Source organism: Salvelinus alpinus, chromosome 3, assembly GCF_045679555.1.
Source record: "Salvelinus alpinus chromosome 3, SLU_Salpinus.1, whole genome shotgun sequence".
Taxonomy (NCBI): Eukaryota; Metazoa; Chordata; class Actinopteri; order Salmoniformes; family Salmonidae; genus Salvelinus; species Salvelinus alpinus.
In genome coordinates this window covers 101,129,662-101,151,188 of record NC_092088.1, presented here as the reverse complement: position 1 = coordinate 101,151,188, position 21,527 = coordinate 101,129,662, and the positions used below count along the sequence as shown (strand labels likewise).

General features: G+C 45.4%; 2 protein-coding genes across 2 annotated transcripts in view; one reads left to right on the top strand and one right to left on the bottom strand.

Annotated features, from left to right (window-relative positions):
* dock1 (dedicator of cytokinesis 1) overlaps positions 1 to 21,527 on the top strand; it is an 800,130-nt gene that overhangs the window by 413,303 nt on the left and 365,300 nt on the right. The window lies entirely within an intron of this gene.
* Positions 1 to 21,527, bottom strand: part of LOC139571619 (inhibitory synaptic factor 2A) — an 84,531-nt gene that overhangs the window by 6,580 nt on the left and 56,424 nt on the right. The window contains exon 5 of the mRNA XM_071394663.1: positions 20,690 to 20,761. Within this exon, the coding sequence (XP_071250764.1) occupies positions 20,690 to 20,761 (72 nt within the window). The remainder of the gene's footprint in view (positions 1 to 20,689; positions 20,762 to 21,527) is intronic.

Sequence of the window (21,527 nt, the reverse complement as noted above, 5' to 3'; positions counted from 1 at the left end):
GACACACCATACAGTAGGTTTGGACAACAACAGAGACACCATACAGTAGGTTTGGACAACAACAGAGACACCATACAGTAGGTTTGGACAACAACAGAGACACCATACAGTAGGTTTGGATAACAACAGAGACACCATACAGTAGGTTTGGATAACAACAGAGACACACCATACAGTAGGTTTGGACAACAACAGAGACACCATACAGTAGGTTTGGACAACAACAGAGACACCATACAGTAGGTTTGGACAACAACAGAGACACCATACAGTAGGTTTGGACAACAACAGAGACACCATACAGTAGGTTTGGATAACAACAGAGACACATCATACAGTAGGTTTGGATAACAACAGAGACACACCATACAGTAGGTTTGGATAACAACAGAGACACATCATACAGTAGATTTGGATACTTCCATTTCAGCAATACATGAGTCAATATATTACAGCAATACATCAGGACACTAGAAACTCCAACAAACGACGGTAGACTCTTCAACCTGCCTGCTGCAACGTGAGTGGCACACACACACACACATTCACTTTAAATGGAAACAGCGATCCTCTCACTCAGCACACTGAGTCATGTTTGCTCATGATGTAGTCTCTCTGAGAGGGCTGTTTAAAACACTCCTGACAGAGTCATGTCGTGGAGGTGGGGGGGGTCTGGTTTTATCTGTCTTAGAAGAGGAGTCACGGTAGTGGAATCTCCCTCTAGTCAGTTACTGATGGGCCTGTGTCACAAATGGTGCCCTGTTCCACCCATAGGGCCCTGGTGAAAAGTAGTGCACTATCATAGGGTATAGAACCCATAGGGCCCTGGTGAAAAGTAGTGCACTATCATAGGGTATAGAACCCATAGGGCCCTGGTGAAAAGTAGTGCACTATCATAGGGTATAGAACCCATAGGGCCCTGGTGAAAAGTAGTGCACTACATAGGGTATAGAACCCATAGGGCCCTGGTGAAAAGTAGTGCACTATCATAGGGTATAGGACCCATAGGGCCCTGGTGAAAAGTAGTGCACTACATAGGGTATAGATCCCATAGGGCCCTGGTGAAAAGTAGTGCACTACATAGGAACTAGGGTGTCATTTGGAGGACACATATGTTCATGTCCACGCTGTCACATGTTCTGAATGAAACTGCATGTTCTATTCTGAATCGCAATGAAACATTAGCATTAGGGCCACATCTCAATGAAACATTAGCATTAGGGCCACATCTCAATATAACATTATCATTAGGGCCACATCTCAATAGAACGTTAGCATTAGGGCCACATCTCAGTGGAACGTTAGCATTAGGGCCACATCTCAATGGAACATTAGCATTAGGGCCACATCTCAATGGAACGTTAGCATTAGGGCCACATCTCAATGGAACATTAGCATTAGGGCCAGATTTTTTTATTTAACCTTTATTTAACCAGGTAGGCAAATTGAGAACACGTTCTCATTTACAATTGCGACCTGGCCAAGATAAAGCAAAGCAGTTCGACACATACAACAACACATAGTTACACATGGAGTAAAACAAACATATAGTCAATGATACAGTGAAAAAAAAATAAGTCTATATACAATGTGAGCAAGTGAGGTGAGATAAGGGAGGTGAAGGCAAACAAATATATGTATAAATAAATAAAAATATAAAAAGGCCATGGTGGCGAAGTAAATACAACACAGCAAGTAAAATAAAACTAAAAACACTGGAATGGTTGGTTTGCAGTGGAAGAAAGCGCAAAGTAGAGACAGAAATAATGGGGTGCAAAGGAGCAAAATAAATAAATAAATACAGTAGGTAAAGAGGTAGTTGTTTGGGCTAAATTATAGATGGGCTATGTACAGGTGCAGTAATCTATGAGCTGCTCTGACAGCTGGTGCTTAAAGCTAGTGAGGGAAATAAGTGTTTCCAGTTTCAGAGATTTTTGTAGTTCGTTCCAGTCATTGGCAGCAGAGAACTGGAAGGAGAGGCGGCCAAAGGAAGAATTGGTTTTGGGGGTGACCAGAGAGATAAACCTGCTGGAGCGCGTGCTACAGGTAGGTGTTGCTATGGTGACCAGCGAGCTGAGATAAGGGGGGACTTTACCTAGCAGGGTCTTGTAGATGACCTGGAACCAGTGGGTTTGGCGACGAGTATGAAGCGAGGGCCAGCCAACGAGAGTGTACAGGTCGCAGTGGTGGGTAGTATATGGGGCTTTGGTGACAAAACGGATGGCACTGTGATAGACTGCATCCAATTTATTGAGTAGGGTTTTGGAGGCTATTTTGTAAATGACATCACTGAAGTCGAGGATTGGTAGGATGGTCAGTTTTACAAGGGTATGTTTGGCAGCATGAGTGAAGGATGCTTTGTTGCGGAATAGGAAGCCAATTCTAGATTTAACTTTGGATTGGAGATGTTTGATGTGAGTCTGGAAGGAGAGTTTACAGTCTAACCAGACACCTAGGTATTTGTAGTTGTCCACATATTCTAAGTCAGAGCCGTCCAGAGTAGTGATGTTGGACAGGCGGGCAGGTGCAGGCAGCGATCGGTTGAAGAGCATGCATTTAGTTTTACTTGTATTTAAGAGCAATTGGAGGCCACGGAAGGAGAGTTGTATGGCATTGAAGCTCGCCTGGAGGGTTGTTAACACAGTGTCAGAAGAAGGGCCAGAAGTATACAGAATAGTGTCGTCTGCGTAGAGGTGGATCAGAGAATCACCAGCAGCAAGAGCGACATCATTGATGTATACAGAGAAGAGAGTCGGTCCAAGAATTGAACCCTGTGGCAACCCCATGGAGACTGCCAGAGGCCCGGACAACAGACCCTCGATTTGACACACTGAACTCGATCAGAGAAGTAGTTGGTGAACCAGGCGAGGCAATCATTAGAGAAACCAAGGCTGTCGAGTCTGCCGATGAGGATGTGGTGATTGACAGAGTCACATCCCATTGAAACGTTAAGCATTAGGGCCACATCCGCATTGAAACGTTAGCATTAGCGGCCACGATCTCAATATAACGTTAGCATTAGGGCCACATCCCATTGAAACGTTAGCATTAGGGCCACATCTCAATATAACATTAGCATTAGTGCCGCATCTCTGTGGAACGTTAGCATTAGGGCCACATCTCAGTGGAACGTTAACATTAGGGCCACATCCCATTTAAACGTTAGCATTAGAGCCACATCCCATTGAAACGTTAACATTAGAGCCACATCCGCATTGCAAACGTTAGGCATCTCAGGCGCCACGATCCCGAGGTTGAAACGGTTAGCATTAGGGGCGGCAACAATCCCAGTTGAAACGTTTTAGCATGTAAGGGTCCACATCCCATCTGAAACCGGTTAGCATTTGTAGGGCCACATCTCAATGATAACGTTAGCATTAGGGCCACATCCCATTGAAACGTTAGCATTAGGGCCACATCCCATTGAAACGTTAGCATTAGGGCCACATCTCAATATAACGTTAGCATTAGGGCCACATCTCAATGGAACATTAGCATTAGGGCCACATCTCAATGGAACATTAGCATTAGGGCCACATCTCAATGGAACATTAGAATTAGGGCCACATCTCAATGGAACATTAGCATTAGGGCCACATCTCAATGGAACATTAGCATTAGGGCCAGATCTCAATGGAACATTAGCATTAGGGCCACATCTCAATGGAACGTTAGCATTAGGGCCACATCTCAATATATCATTAGCATTAGGGCCACATCTCAGTGGAACATTAGCTTTAGGGCCACATCTCAGTGGAACGTTAGCATTAGGGCCACATCTCAGTGGAACGTTAGCTTTAGGGCCACATCTCAGTGGACCGTTAGCATTAGGGCCACATCTCAGTGGAACGTTAGCTTTAGGGCCACATCTCAGTGGAACGTTAGCTTTAGGGCCACATCTCAGTGGAACGTTAGCATTAGAGCCACATCTCTGTGGAACGTTAGCATTAGAGCCACATCTCTGTGGAACGTTAGCATTAGGGCCACATCTCAATGGAACATTAGCTTTAGGGCCACATCTCAATGAAACGTTAGCATTAGAGCCATGTCCCCTATTTGTCCTCAGGCAACGTCCTGGTGTCCTAAGTGGCTGAAATCTACAGCATTTAGCATTTGGCACGGACTGAACAGAACACACGAGGGTTTCTGACGCTCAAGTGAGGTGTTTGGCAGCGCTGCTGTTATTGGACTCTCAGCGCTGCTGTTATTGGACTCTCAGCACTTCTGTGTCGTTAGTTGAACTCAGGCCTCGGTGAGGATGAGGAGGAGGCGTTGTGCAGAGCAGCGCCACTATTAGTGAATTAATCATTCTGTATAGAGCCTTGTAATTATCCTCTAATTTACCCGGCCCTAGTTGTGTGTGTGTGTGTGTGTGTGTGTGTGTGTGTGTGTGTGTGTGTGTGTGTGTGTGTCTGTGTGTGTCTGTGTGCGCGGGGCCCAGGGAGATTGAAGCTAGAAGAGGGACAATATCTCAGATAGTCTCGATGAGGGATGAGTACACTTCATTACTCTATTGGCCTCAGTGCACTACACTAATGTTAAACTGCAGACCTGTGAGTTACTGTACAATGCACTACACTACTGTTAAACTGCAGACCTGTGAGTTACTGTACAGTGTATTACACTACTGTTAAACTGCAGACCTGTGAGTTACTGTACAGTGTATTACACTACTGTTAAACTGCAGACCTGTGAGTTACTGTACAGTGTATTACACTACTGTTAAACTGCAGACCTGTGAGTTACTGTACAGTGTATTACACTACTGTTAAACTGCAGACCTGTGAGTTACTGTACAGTGTATTATACTAATGTTAAACTGCAGACCTGTGAGTTACTGTACAGTGCACTACACTACTGTTAAACTGCAGACCTGTGAGTTACTGTACAGTGTATTACACTACTGTTAAACTGCAGACCTGTGAGTTACTGTACAGTGTATTACACTACTGTTAAACTGCAGACCTGTGAGTTACTGTACAGTGTATTACACTAATGTTAAACTGCAGACCTGTGAGTTACTGTACAGTGTATTACACTACTGTTAAACTGCAGACCTGTGAGTTACTGTACAGTGCACTACACTACTGTTAAACTGCAGACCTGTGAGTTACTGTACAGTGTATTACACTACTGTTAAACTGCAGACCTGTGAGTTACTGTACAGTGTATTACACTACTGTTAAACTGCAGACCTGTGAGTTACTGTACAGTGTATTACACTACTGTTAAACTGCAGACCTGTGAGTTACTGTACAGTGTATTACACTACTGTTAAACTGCAGACATGTGAGTTACTGTACAGTGTATTACACTAATGTTAAACTGCAGACCTGTGAGTTACTGTACAGTGTATTACACTAATGTTAAACTGCAGACCTGTGAGTTACTGTACAGTGTATTACACTACTGTTAAACTGCAGACCTGTGAGTTACTGTACAGTGCACTACACTACTGTTAAACTGCAGACCTGTGAGTTACTGTACAGTGTATTACACTACTGTTAAACTGCAGACCTGTGAGTTACTGTACAGTGTATTACACTACTGTTAAACTGCAGACCTGTGAGTTACTGTACAGTGTATTACACTACTGTTAAACTGCAGACCTGTGAGTTACTGTACAGTGTATTACACTACTGTTAAACTGCAGACCTGTGAGTTACTGTACAGTGTATTACACTACTGTTAAACTGCAGACCTGTGAGTTACTGTACAGTGCATTACACTACTGTTAAACTGCAGACCTGTGAGTTACTGTACAGTGTATTACACTACTGTTAAACTGCAGACCTGTGAGTTACTGTACAGTGTATTACACTACTGTTAAACTGCAGACCTGTGAGTTACTGTACAGTGCATTAGGAAAGTATTCAGACCCTTTTCCACATTTTGTTTCATTACAGCCTTCTAAAATGTATTGAATTAAACATTGTCCTCATCAATCTACACACAATACCCCATAATGACATCACAATACCCCATAATGACATCACAATACCCCATAATGACATCACAATACCCCATAATGACATCACAATACCCCATAATGACATCACAATACCCCTTAATGACATCACAATACCCCATAACGACAAAGAGACATCAGGTTTAAAAAACCCAGAAATACCTTATTTACATTAGTATTCAGACCCTTTGCTATGAGACTCTAAACTGAGCTCAGGTGCATCCTGTTTCCATTGATCATCCTTGAGATGTTTCTACAACTTGATTGAAGTCCACCTGTGGTACATTCAATTGATTGGCCATGATTTTGAAAGACACACACCTGTCTATATAAGGTCCCACAGTTGACAGTGCATGTCAGAGCAAAAACCAATCCATGAGGTGGACGGAATTGTCCGTAGAGCTCCGAGACAGGATTGTGTCGAGGAACAGATCTGGGGAAGGGTACCAACCCAAGAACACAGTGTCCTCCATCATTCTTTAATAGAAGACGTTTGGAACCACCAAGACTCTAACTAGAGCTGGGCGCCCGGCCAAACTGAGCAATCGGAACCCAGTGGTCTGTGGAGGTGGGAGAACCTTCCAGAAGGACAACCATCTCTGCAGCACTCAACCAATCAGACCTTCATGGTAGAGTGGTCAGACAGAAGCCACTCCTCATTGAAAGACACGTGACGATAGTGATCAGCTATCTCTCAACGTGTAGAATAGTGCTTTATGGCCCGTTGTCAGGGGAACAGAGAGATCTGTTCTGATTTATCCCAACACCTCCGGACAACACATTGCGTCTCTTACTTCTATCACTTCGTCTTTCCTGGTTGTCTTTTTAGTATTAAAAAAAATATTTTTCTCTCTCATCTTCCCTCGTGTCTCAACAGCCCAGCTGAGGTCCATGACACCTTCCTGTCTGAGAGGTTAAAGGTGACCTTACAACCACCTTGAGAGGGCTATTACTGCAGCCTCTGCATTAAACATGTTATCTTTAATACGTAGGTCCCGTGTGCGTGTCCTGCATGTCGTCCGTTCCATTATAATGGTCTCCGTTGCTGTTCCTGTCCTGATGGTGCTGTACCTGCGGTGGTGCTAGTATTTATCTTAGTATTTATCTTAGTATTTATCTTAGTATTTATCTTGGTATTTATCTTGGTATTTATCTTAGTATTTATCTTAGTATTTATCTTGGTATTTATCTTAGTATTTATCTTAGTATTTATCTTAGTATTTATCTTAGTATTTATCTTGGTATTTATCTTGGTATTTATCTTGGTATTTATCTTGGTATTTATCTTGGTATTTATCTTAGTATTTATCTTGGTATTTATCTTGGTATTTATCTTAGTATTTATCTTAGTATTTATCTTAGTATTTATCTTGGTATTTATCTTGGTATTTATCTTAGTATTTATCTTAGTATTTATCTACGCTGAACACTCAGACCATCTATTTTCCATTACTGAGTCTTTACATCCTTAAACATACACACACAGGTCGGTTCACCAGTAAATAGTATATATAGAGCCCACAGCTCTCTCCCGAGTCCCCGGCTCTCTCCCGAGTCCCCGGCTCTCTCCCGAGTCCCCGGCTCTCTCCCGAGTCCACGGCTCTCTCCCGAGCCCGCTACAGTATCAGTGTTTAGTTGTTGTTCCCTGACACACACATACACACAGAGACACACACAGAGACACACACACACACAGACACGCACACTCTCACTCCCACACACACTGTTATCATTATCAGCCATATGCCTTGCCAGTCCATCAGAATAAAAAGTCGCACAAAAGAAGTCAAGACTCTCAGCCTTTTTAGGGGAATTGAGAGCTGGGAAACATGCGCTCTACTCCACCCTGTGAAACCAATTTCAGGCTCAGACTCATTAGCAAAGGGACACAGTGAAAAGATAATCATCTCTTTGAAAAATATTCTAAAGGACTTTAATGAAAGATTCATTATTCTCTCTCTCTGTTCTCTCTATTCTGCCCAGGGAGCACAGGCACGCATTTTTCCTCCCTCCCTGCCTCACCCCCTCCCTCCCTCCCCTGCCTCCCTCCCTGCCTCCCCTGCCTCCCTCCCTGCCTCCCTCCTTCCCTGTCCTGGTTACATTTGTCCCCCTCTTCCCTGTTCCCCATCCATCCACCGGTCCTACACCCAAGTATGACTTCCGTATCTATAGCAACCGGCTCTCACCACAGTCAAAACTCCTGCTGCTATCTCTTCCTGTACTCTGGAAAGGATCATTAAACTACTACAACTCTCTCTCTCCCTCTCCGTCTCTCTCTCATCATTAAACTACTACATCTATCTCTATCTCTCGCTCTGTCTCTCCCCCTCCCCTCTCTCTCTCTCTCTCTCTCTCTCTCTCTCTCTCTCTCTCTCTCTCTCTCTCTCTCTATCAATTTCTCTCCCTCCCCCTGTAAAGAAGTCTGTTCCATGGGCTATAATATTTGTTTTATGTTTAATCTGGAATGTCACTGTGGGCGGCTGTGGTTTTCCCTTTACTGGCGGATAACGGGCCTGGCGGATAACGGGCCTGGCAGAACTGGACTGGCAGATAACTGGACTGGCAGATAACTGGACTGGCAGATAACGGGACTGGCAGATAACGGGACTGGCAGATAACGGGACTGGCAGATAACGGGACTGGCAGATAACGGGCCTGGCAGATAACGGGCCTGGCAGATAACGGGCATGGCAGATAACGGGACTGGCAGATAACGGGACTGGCAGATAACGGGCCTGGCTTCTGTCTGAAGCAACAGGGCTTTAGTCTGAAGCAACAGGGCTTTAGTCTGAAGCAACAGGGCTTTAGTCTGAAGTAACAGGGCTTTAGTCTGAAGTAACCGGGCTTTAGTGTGAAGTAACCGGGCTTTAGTCTGAAGTAACCAGGCTTTAGTCTGAAGTAACAGGGCTTCTGTCTGAAGTAACAGGGCTTTAGTCTGAAGCAACAGGGCTTTAGTCTGAAGTAACAGGGCTTTAGTCTGAAGCAACCGGGCTTTAGTCTGAAGCAACAGGGCTTTAGTGTGAAGCAACAGGGCTTTAGTGTGAAGCAACCAGGCTTTAGTCTGAAGTAACAGGGCTTTAGTCTGAAGTAACCGGGCTTTAGTCTGAAGCAACCGGGCTTTAGTCTGAAGCAACAGGGCTTTAGTCTGAAGCAACAGGGCTTTAGTCTGAAGCAACAGGGCTTTAGTCTGAAGCAACATGGCTTTAGTCTGAAGTAACAGGGCTTTAGTCTGAAGTAACTCGTCTGTTCTCCCAACCAGAACCACTAACATGTATATATTTCTCTGATCAACAGTCAGAGCTGATTCAACGCAGAGTGAAAAACAGGAGATTACAGGGTTTCTGGATGAGCAACAAGCACCGTGGTTTAAAACAGTTGGTCTTAAAATACATAGAATGCTTTTCAAATCCTCTTTCATGCCATCCTCGGTCTTTATATGCCATTTTAACATTTTCTCTCAACCCCCCCTCAGTCTCTATCGCTCTCTTTTTCCCTCTCTTTCGCTCGCTCGCTCTCTCCCTCTCTCTCCCTCAATCTCTCTCCCTCTCTCTCTCTCTCTCTCTCTCCCTCTCTCTCTTTCTCTCTCGCTCGCTCATTCTCTCGCTCGCTCATTCTCTCTCTCGCTCGCTCATTCTCTCTCTCGCTCGCTCGCTCTCTCTCTCTCTCTCGCTCTCTCTCTCTCTCTCTCTCGCTCGCTCATTCTCTTTCTCTCTCTCTCGCTCAATCTTTCTCTCTCTTGATGGCTCTCTCTCCCTCTCCCTCAGTCTCCCTCTCTCTCTCTTGTTCTCTCTCTCTCGCTCTCTGTCTCTCTCGCTCGCTCTCTTGTTCTCTCTCTCTCTCTCTCTCTCTCTCTCTTGTTCTCTCTCTCTCTCTCTCTCTCTCTCTCTCTCTCTCTCTCTCTCTCTCTCTCTCTCTCTCCCTCAGTCTCGTTCTCTCTCTCCCCCCTCCTCTCTGGGATCTGGCAGAATCTGGATCTCTGGATCTATGTTGCAACAGCAACATGAAGTGTGTTCTGTTACATGTTCCATAAACACTGAGTGGACAAAATATTAGGAACATCTTCCTAATATTGAGTTGCACCCTCTTTTGCCCTCAGGGAATGGACTCTACAAGGTGTCGAAAGCGTTCCACAGGGACGCTGACCCATGTTGACTACAATGCTTCCCCTCAAGTTGGCTGGATGTTTTTTAGGTGGTGGACCATTCTTGATAAAAACAGGAAACTGTTGAGTGTGAAAAACCCAGCAGCATTGCAGTTCTTGACTCAAACCGGTGCGCCTGGCACCTACTACCATACCCCGTTCAAAGGCACTTAAATATTTTGTGTTTCCCATTTACCCTCTGAATGGCACACAGACACAATCCATGTCTCAAGGCTTAGAAATCCTTCTTTAACGTGTCTCCTCTCCTTCATCTACACTGATTGAAGTGGGTTTAACAAGTGACATCAGTAAGGGATCATAGCTTTCACCTGGATTCACCTGGTCAGCCTGTCATGGAAAGAGCAGATGTTCCTAATGTTTTGTCTAGTCAGGGATACTAGATAATTGCTTTTGTTCCTGGTGTATTTGATGATAGTGGTCTGTGTCCCAAAATGTCACTCATATTGCCTTCAGAGTGTGCACTACTCCTGACCTCCTATGGGCCCTGGTCAAAAGTAGTGCACTACATAGGGTGTATGGTGCCATTTGTGACGTGGAGGGTACAGAGAAGGGTTGGCTCCGTAGTGCAGGGCATTAACGTGATGTACGGCCTTGTGTTCCTGGCAGGACGAGTCTGCTCACTAAAAACTACACTGAACTAAAATAGACGCAGCATCCAATCATTTCAAAGAGTTTTACAGTTCATGTAAGGAAATCTGTCAATTTAAATAAATAAATTAGGTACTAATCTATGGAAATCTGTCAATTTAAATAAATAAATTAGGTACTAATCTATGGAAATCTGTCAATTTAAATAAATAAATTAGGTACTAATCTATGGAAATCTGTCAATTTAAATAAATAAATTAGGTACTAGTCTATGGATGTCACATGACTGAGAATACATATATGCTTCTGTTGGTCACAGATACCTTAAAATAAAAAGTAGGGGGATCAGAAAACCAGTCAGTATCTGGTGTGACCACCATTTGCCTCATGCAGCGCGACACATCTCCTTCGCATAGAGGTGATCAGGATGTTGGTTGTGGCCTGTGGAATGTTGTCCCACTCCTCTTCAATGGCTGTGTGAAGTTGCTGGATATTTGTGGGAACTGGAACTCGTTATCGTACACGTCGATCCAGAGCATCCCAAACATGCTCAAACAGGTGATATGTCTGGTGAGTATGGAGGCCATGGAAGAACTGGGACATTTTCAGCTTCCAGGAATTGTGTACAGATCCTTGCGTTATGGAGACGTGCACTGTCATGCTGAAACATGAGGTGATGACGGCGGATGGACGGAACGACAATGGGCCTCAGTATCTCGTCACGGTATCTCTGTGTATTCAAATTGCCATCGATAAAATGCAATTGTGTTCGTTGTCCGTAACTTGTACCTGCCCACACTATAACCCCACCTCCACCATGTAGCCCTGCTCTCCCACATGACGCCATACACAGAATACTGAAGGATTCATCCTCCCATACTGCCCTTCCTGGCCGTTTACGCACGCACGCACGCACGCACACACACACACACACACACACACACACACACACACACACACACACACACACACACACACACACACACACACACACACACACACACACACATAAACACACAGACATTTGCACAGACAAGCATATAAAAAAAAACATGCACTCACACACATAAATACTGTATCTACTCCTTAACTTCCTCATTCTGTCTGTGACTACAGTATGTATCTACTCCTTAACTTCCTCATTCTGTCTGTGACTACAGTATGTATCTACTCCTTAACTTCCTCATTCTGTCTGTGACTACAGTATGTATCTACTCCTTAACTTCCTCATTCTGTCTGTGACTACAGTATGTATCTACTCCTTAACTTCCTCATTCTGTCTGTGACTACAGTATGTATCTACTCCTTAACTTCCTCATTCTGTCTGTGACTACAGTATGTATCTACTCCTTAACTTCCTCATTCTGTCTGTGACTACAGTATGTATCTACTCCTTAACTTCCTCATTCTGTCTGTGACTACAGTATGTATCTACTCCTTAACTTCCTCATTCTGTCTGTGACTACAGTATGTATCTACTCCTTAACTTCCTCATTCTGTCTGTGACTACAGTATGTATCTACTCCTTAACTTCCTCATTCTGTCTGTGACTACAGTATGTATCTACTCCTTAACTTCCTCATTCTGTCTGTGACTACAGTATGTATCTACTCCTTAACTTCCTCATTCTGTCTGTGACTACAGTATGTATCTACTCCTTAACTTCCTCATTCTGTCTGTGACTACAGTATGTATCTACTCCTTAACTTCCTCATTCTGTCTGTGACTACAGTATGTATCTACTCCTTAACTTCCTCATTCTGTCTGTGACTACAGTATGTATCTACTCCTTAACTTCCTCATTCTGTCTGTGACTACAGTATGTATCTACTCCTTAACTTCCTCATTCTGTCTGTGACTACAGTATGTATCTACTCCTTAACTTCCTCATTCTGTCTGTGACTACAGTATGTATCTACTCCTTAACTTCCTCATTCTGTCTGTGACTACAGTATGTATCTACTCCTTAACTTCCTCATTCTGTCTGTGACTACAGTATGTATCTACTCCTTAACTTCCTCATTCTGTCTGTGACTACAGTATGTATCTCTGTTTTTTATTTTTTTCACCTTTATTTAACCAGGTAGGCCAGTTGAGAACAAGTTCTCATTTACAACTGCGACCTGGCGAAGATAAAGCAAAGCAGTGCAGCAAAAACAACAACACAGAGTTACACATGGGATAAACAAACATACACAACAACACAGTTACACATGGGATAAACAAACATACAGTCAATAACACAGATGTTTCTATCTTGTACAGTGTGTGCAAATATAGAAGTTTAGGGAGGTAAGGCAATACATAGGCCATAGAGGTGAAATAATTACAATTTAGCAATTAACACTGGAGTGATAGATGTGGAGATTATGATGTGCAAGTAGTGATACTGGGGTGCAAAAGAGCAAGAGGATAAATAACAATATGGGGATGAGGTAGTTGGGTGTGCTATTTACAGATGGGCTATGTACAGATACAGTGATCGGTAAGCTGCTCTGACAGCTGATGCTTAAAGTTAATGAGGGAGATATAACTCTCCAGCTTCAGTGATTTTTGCAATTCGTTCCAGTCATTGGCAGCAGAGAACTGGAAGGAAAGGCGGCCAAAGCAGGTGTTGACCAGTGCAAAATACCGCGTGCTACGGGCGGGTGTTGCTATGGTGACCAGTGACCTGAGATAAGGCGGGGCTTTACCTAGCAAAGACTTATAGATGACCTGGGGCCAGTGGGTTTGGCGACGAATATGGAGCGAGGGCCAGCCAACGAGAGCGTACAGGTCGCAGTAGTGGGTAGTATATGGGGCTTTGGTGACAAAACTGATGGCACTGATAGACTGCATCCAGTTTGCTGAGTAGAGTGTTGGCGGCTATTTTGTAAATGACATCGCCAAAGTCGAGGATCGGTAGGATGGTCAGTTTTACGAGGGTATGTTTGGCAGCATGAGTGAAGGATGCTTTGTTGCGGAATTGGAAGCCAATTCTAGATTTAACTTTGGATTGGAGATGCTTAATGTGAGTCTGGAAGGAGAGTTTACAGTCTAACCAGACACCTAGGTATTCTAGGTCGGAACCAGCATCACTACTCTGGACGGGCGGGCAGGTGTGGGCAGCGATCGGTTGAATAGCAGGCATTTAGTTGTGCTCGCATTTAAAAGCAGTTGGAGGTCATGGAAGGAGAGTTGTATGGCGTTGAAGCTCGTCTGGAAGTTATTTAACACAGTGTCCAAAGAAGGGCCAGAAGTATACAGCATGGTGTCGTCTGCGTAGAGGTGGATCAGAGACTCACCAGCAGCAAGAGCGACATCATTGATGTATTCAGAGAAAAGAGTCGCCCCGAGAGTTGAACCCTGTGGCACCCCCATAGAGACTGCCAGAGGTCCGGACAACAGGCCCTCCGATTTGACACACTGAACTCTATCTGAGAAGTAGTTGAACCAGGCGAGGCAGTCATTTGAGAAACCAAGGCTATTGAGTCTGCCGATAAGAATGTGGTGATTGACAGTCGAAAGCCGTGGCCAGGTTGATGAAGATGGCAGCACAGTACTGTCTTTTATCGATGGCGGTTATGATATCGTTTAGTACCTTGAGCGTGGCTGAGATGCACCCATGGCCAGCTCTGAAACCAGATTGCATAGCGGAGAAGGTACGGTGGGATTCGAAATAGTCGGTGATCTGCTTAAATTGGCTTTCAAAGATTTTAGAAAGGCAGGGCAGGATAGATATAGGTCTGTAACAGTTTGGGTCTAAAGTGTCTCCCCCTTTGAAGAGGGGGATGACCGCGGCAGCTTTCAAATCTTTGGGAATCTCAGACGATACGAAAGAGAGGTTGAATAGGCTAGTAATGGGGGTTGCAACCATTTTGGCAGATAATTTTAGAAAGAGAGTCCAGATTGTCTAGCCCAGCTGATTTGTAGGGGTCCAGATTTTGCAGCTTTTTCAGAACATCAGCTGTCTGGATTTGGGTGAAGGAGAAGTGGGGGAGGCTTGGGCCAGTTGCTGCAGGGGGTGTAGAGCTGTTGGTCGGGGTAGCCAGGTGGAAAGCATTGCTAGCTCTCAAAATGCTTATTGAAATGATCGATTATCGTAGATTTATCGGTGGTGACAGTGTTTCCTAGCCTCGGGGCATTTGGCAGCTGGGAAGAGGTGCTCTTATTCTCCAGGGACTTTACAGTGTCCCAGAACTTTTTGGAATTAGTGCTACAGGATGCACATTTCTATTTGAAAAAGCTAGCCTTAGCTTTCCTAACTGCCTGTGTATATTTGTTCCTAACTTCCCTGAAAAGTTGCATATCGCGGGGGCTGTTCGATGCTAATGTGACTATGATGAGGTGTGGGCGTTACCCAGACATACAGAACCACTCACATTACCCAGACAGGCAGACGGTGGAAGGATATTGATATTCCATGATGTACTGTTTGTTCCATCACATCCACAGCACAGCTCCTATATATCCCAGGGAGATGGTTTTCATGGAGATCTATTTTAATTAGATTGTGTTTTAATCCCTTCTCCGTGTCAATGGGGACGGCTAGGTTTCATTGTCAATGTTCCCATCCTCTGAATGCACCGTGACTGGCCCAAATGGGACCTATATGGCTCTGGTCTAAGTTAATAAACCATGACTGGCCCAAATGGGACCTATATGGCTCTGGTCTAATGTAGTGAACCATGACTGGCCCAAATGGGACCTATATGGCTCTGGTCTAAAGTAGTGCACCATGACTGGCCCAAATGGGACCTGTATGACTCTGGTCTAAAGTAGTGAACCATGACTGGCCCAAATGGGACCTATATGACTCTGGTCTAAAGTAGTGAACCATGACTGGCCCAAATGGGACCTATATGACTCTGGTCTAAAGTAGTGAACCATGACTGGCCCAAATGGGACCGATATGGCTCTGGTCTAAATTAGTGAACCATGACTGGCCCAAATGGGACCTATATGACTCTGGTCTAAAGTAGTGAACCATGACTGGCCCAAATGGGACCTATATGACTCTGGTCTAAAGTAGTGCACCATGACTGGCCCAAATGGGACCTATATGGCTCTGGTCTAAAGTAGTGAACCATGACTGGCCCAAATGGGACCTATATGACTCTGGTCTAAAGTAGTGAACCATGACTGGCCCAAATGGGACCTATATGACTCTGGTCTAAAGTAGTGCACCATGACTGGCCCAAATGGGACCTATATGACTCTGGTCTAAAGTAGTGCACCATGACTGGCCCAAATGGGACCTATATGACTCTGGTCTAAAGTAGTGAACCATGACTGGCCCAAATGGGACCTATATGTCTCTGGTCTAAAGTAGTGCACCATGACTGGCCCAAATGGGACCGATATGACTCTGGTCTAAAGTAGTGAACCATGACTGGCCCAAATGGGACCGATATGACTCTGGTCTAAAGTAGTGAACCATGACTGGCCCAAATGGGACCTATATGACTCTGGTCTAAAGTAGTGCACCATGACTGGCCCAAATGGGACCTATATGACTCTGGTCTAAAGTAGTGCACCATGACTGGCCCAAATGGGACCTATATGACTCTGGTCTAAAGTAGTGAACCATGACTGGCCCAAATGGGACCTCTATGTCTCTGGTCTAAAGTAGTGAACCATGACTGGCCCAAATGGGACCTATATGGCTCTGGTCTAAAGTAGTGAACCATGACTGGCCCAAATGGGACCTATATGACTCTGGTCTAAAGTAGTGAACCATGACTGGCCCAAATGAGACCTATATGACTCTGGTCTAAGTTAATAAACCATGACTGGCCCAAATGGGACCTGTATGGCTCTGGTCTAAAGTAGTGAACCATGACTGGCCCAAATGGGACCTATATGACTCTGGTCTAAAGTAGTGAACCATGACTGGCCCAAATGGGACCTATATGACTCTGGTCTAAAGTAGTGCACCATGACTGGCCCAAATGGGACCTATATGACTCTGGTCTAAAGTAGTGCACCATGACTGGCCCAAATGGGACCTATATGACTCTGGTCTAAAGTAGTGAACCATGACTGGCCCAAATGGGACCTATATGTCTCTGGTCTAAAGTAGTGCACCATGACTGGCCCAAATGGGACCTATATGACTCTGGTCTAAAGTAGTGAACCATGACTGGCCCAAATGGGACCGATATGACTCTGGTCTAAAGTAGTGAACCATGACTGGCCCAAATGGGACCTATATGACTCTGGTCTAAAGTAGTGCACCATGACTGGCCCAAATGGGACCTATATGACTCTGGTCTAAAGTAGTGCACCATGACTGGCCCAAATGGGACCTATATGACTCTGGTCTAAAGTAGTGAACCATGACTGGCCCAAATGGGACCTATATGTCTCTGGTCTAAAGTAGTGAACCATGACTGGCCCAAATGGGACCTATATGGCTCTGGTCTAAAGTAGTGAACCATGACTGGCCCAAATGGGACCTATATGACTCTGGTCTAAAGTAGTGAACCATGACTGGCCCAAATGAGACCTATATGACTCTGGTCTAAGTTAATAAACCATGACTGGCCCAAATGGGACCTGTATGGCTCTGGTCTAAAGTAGTAAACCATGACTGGCCCAAATGGGACCTGTGTGGCTCTGGTCTAAATTAGTACATTATATAGGAATTCATTGTGTAACCTTTAACATGGGGTCAATGCTTTCTCTTTTCCAGATGAGCCCTGTATAGTAGGGTCAGTTCAATCCTGCCTCCATTCAAAGATATGTCAATGTCTCTTGCTGAAAAGCCTGCGTTTGCCATTTATCAGGTTGAGATGCCAGAGACACAAACCACGTATTTAAACCACATAACCAATATTCTAATCAAATTGTATTAGTCACATGCACCGAATACAACTGTTGTAGACCGTACAGTGAAATGCTTACTTACGAGCCCTTAACCAACAATGCAGTTAAAAGAATATGAATAAGATTTTAAAGTAACAAGTAATTAAAGAGCAGCAGTAAAATAAAAATAGCGAGAATATATACAGGGGGCTAACGGTACAGAGTCAATGTAGAGACTATATACAGGGGGCTAACGGTACAGAGTCAATGTACGGGGGCACCGGTTAGTCGAGGTAATTGAGGTAATATGTACATGCATGTAGAGTTATTAAAGTCACTATGTATAGATAATTAACAGAGAGTAGCAGCAGCTTGTGGGCGGATGGGGCACTGCAAATAGTCTGGGGAGCCGTTTGACTAGATGTTCAGGAGTCGTATGGCTTGTGGGTAGAAGCTGTTTGGACCTAGACTCTACAGTAGACACTAGACTAGAGGGGCTGGTATGATACTATACTGTGTGTCTCTACAGTAGACACTAGGATAGATAACCAACCAAGTCTCTCTCTCTCCCGGGGCCGGCAGGAGGTCACATGGCTTCAGCAGAAGGGGACGATTAATTTATGACTAATCTCGTGCCTAAATCACAGGCCTGTCCCCGGCTTCTCCTCTCGCCCCAACCCGTGTCCTTGCTCTCTCCTTGACCCAACCCTCCACTCTCCTCTCTGCATCGTCCCCAAGCTATAAAAAGGACTGTCCTCACTGCTGCTCCCCCTCTCTTAAATCCATGACTGGGCAGTTTCCTCTGGTCTTCTATCACGTTATAATCAGGATGTAGAGGGTCTCTGCTTGCTCCCTGATGTCACCCTCCAGTCCTGTCATTTAGTCTGGTCTTACAGTTGAACAGTCGACATTACAGTAGTCTACAATACCTTTCTCAGCCACACATCAAAGTGAATAGAATGTAGTCCTTTCTGTAAAGACCTCTTTATATCTGACCAGAGTCTGATCCACTAGATGGAGACGGTGTAGTCTGATTTAAAGGCTGCTTCAGACAGTGTAGTCTGATTTAAAGGATACTTCAGACAGTGTAGTCTGATTTATAGGACACTTCAGAAGGCTGAAGGGAAGAGTTACTACACTGTCCACCATGTGGTCTGTCACAGGGGCCCACTGTTGGCTATAGAGGTCTGACTGTGGGGGGGTGGACATGTAGTTGTCCCCTGGATGTGGGGGGGTGGACATGGAGGTGTCCCCTGGATGTGGGGGGGGGGGGGGGGCATGGAGGTGTCCCCTGGATGTGACCCACTGGGGGGGGGTGGACTACGTGTCCATAACAGACAGAAGAGCCTCTAGAAGTGGTTGATGACTCCAGGCTGAACTGTGTCTGTCGCGACAGTTAAGGAGGTGTGTCATGTCAACATTACAACAACAGCTGGAAACTCAAGCAAAACCCTTTAGTATAAGAGTGTGCAGTCAGTCCATGTGGTGATGTCACCTGTCTGTGTGTTGATGTCACCAGTCTGTGTGTTGATGTCACCAGTCTGTGTGTTGATGTCACCGGTCTGTGTGTGGACTGTCACCGGTCTGTGTGTGGACAATCACCAGTCTGTGTGTTGATGTCACCAGTCTGTGTGTTGATGTCACCAGTCTGTCTGTTGATGTCACCAGTCTGTGTGTGGACTGTCACTGGTCTGTGTGTGGACTGTCACCGGTCTGTGTGTGGACTGTCACTGGTCTGTGTGTGGACTGTCACCAGTCTGTGTGTGGACTGTCACCAGTCTGTGTGGTGATGTCACCAGTCTGTGTGGTGATGTCACCAGTCTGTGTGTTGATGTCACCAGTCTGTGTGTTGATGTCACCAGTCTGTGTGTTGATGTCACCAGGCTGTGTGTTGATGTCACCAGGCTGTGTGTTGATGTCACCAGGCTGTGTGTTGATGTCACCGGTCTGTGTGTGGACAGTCACCGGTCTGTGTGTGGACAGTCACCGGTCTGTGTGTGGACTGTCACCGGTCTGTGTGTGGACAGTCACCGGTCTGTGTGTGGACTGTCACCGGTCTGTGTGTGGACAGTCACCGGTCTGTGTGTGGACAGTCACCGGTCTGTGTGTGGACAGTCACCGGTCTGTGTGTGGACAGTCACCGGTCTGTGTGTGGACAGTCACCGGTCTGTGTGTGGACTGTCACCGGTCTGTGTGTGGACAGTCACCGGTCTGTGTGTTGATGTCACCGGTCTGTGTGTTGATGTCACCAGTCTGTGTGTTGATGTCACCAGTCTGTGTGTTGATGTCACCAGTCTGTGTGTTGATGTCACCAGTCTGTGTGTTGATGTCACCAGTCTGTGTGTTGATGTCACCAGTCTGTGTGGTGATGTCACCAGTCTGTGTGGTGATGTCACCAGTCTGTGTGGTGATGTCACCGGTCTGTGTATGGACAGTCACCGGTCTGTGTGTGGACAGTCACCGGTCTGTGTGTGGACTGTCACCGGTCTGTGTGTGGACTGTCACCGGTCTGTGTGTGGACTGTCACCGGTCTGTGTGTGGACAGTCACCGGTCTGTGTGTGGACAGTCACCGGTCTGTGTGTGGACAGTCACCCTTCCCTGTCTCCTCAGTCGTTCAGTGCCTGTCCTGTAGACCCCCGGGGATACAGGATAACCAACAGAGTAGACGACCAACAGAGTAGCCAGTGATCTCTAAACGTCCAATGCAGCTGTTTTTATCTCTTTATCAAATCATTTCTGGGTAACATTTAAGTTACCTTACTGTGATTGTTTTCAATTAAAATGGTAAAAAAATAAATAAAATAGCTTCTTAGCAAAGAGACATTTCTCAAGCAACAATTTAGCTAGGACTGTCTGGGCGTGGTCTGAATGGGGAGGAGAAAAGGGAAAACTAGCTGTTATTGGCAGAGAGGTTTGGAACTCTCTTTCTTATTGGTCTATTAACTCATGTTACCAGGCAGGCTCCTTCCCACCAAAACAGGCGGACATTTCAGATGGTCTTTTCAAACAGCTCTTACAGTATAAGGGAATTAGCATCATTTTCACAATTTCACAGTATTATTCCAACCTCATAGTGTTGAAATATCTATAAAACACAAGAACATCATGTTTGTCTGCACTGGGCCTTTAACACACACACATCACACACACACACACACACACACACACAAGCAACACCGCTTACCTGTAAATTATGCACGCGCTGTTCCGACACGTGTCACAGTTGGCCGTGTCCTGTCCGGTTCGATAGGAGAGGCTGAGGAGAGGAGAGAGAGAGGAGAGGAGGGAGGAGAGAGGGAGAGGAGAGGAGAGAGGGGGAGGAGAGGAGAGAGAGAGAGGGGGAGAGGAGAGGAGAGGAGAGGAGAGGAGAGGAGAGGAGAGAGGGAGGGAGGGAGGAGAGAGGGAGAGGAGAGGAGAGGAGAGGAGAGAGATGGAGAGGAGAGAGAGAGGGTGAGGAGAGGAGAGGGCGAGGAGTGGAGAGAGGGGGAGGAGAGAGAGAGAGAGAGAGAGGGAGGAGATGAATGAACAATCACAGGTTTGTTAGCCTTTTTCCCTCCCCATTTGCTATCTGTCTCATCTTGTTTGTTATTCCTCATTAGCAGAACGTTAACATGGACCTGAAGAGACAGAGGTGTGTGTTCCATCCCTGATAAAGGCCTTTGTATGGATGGAGGTAGATGTTCTGTCCCTTTAGCTGAGGCCTTGTCTGATCCTGGGCTGAAGTGATCACGTGTGTTGTGTGTGTTGTGTGTGTTGTGTGTGTGTGTGTGTGTGTGTGTGTGTGTGGAAGAGGTCTGAAATGTTGTCAGACAATGATTGTCATGCAAATAACTGTCGGGTCTCACGACAGTTGACTGTTAATTAACATAAAGACGATTTAGCATCTCTGGGTCTTCCACTCGTAGCCTCCAATCCACCGATACAGAACTTTACATCTACAGTTAAAACAGTCTAATAAATATAGCCTACACCTTCACAATAAATCCATGTAATATAGTCTACACCTTCACAGTAAATCCATG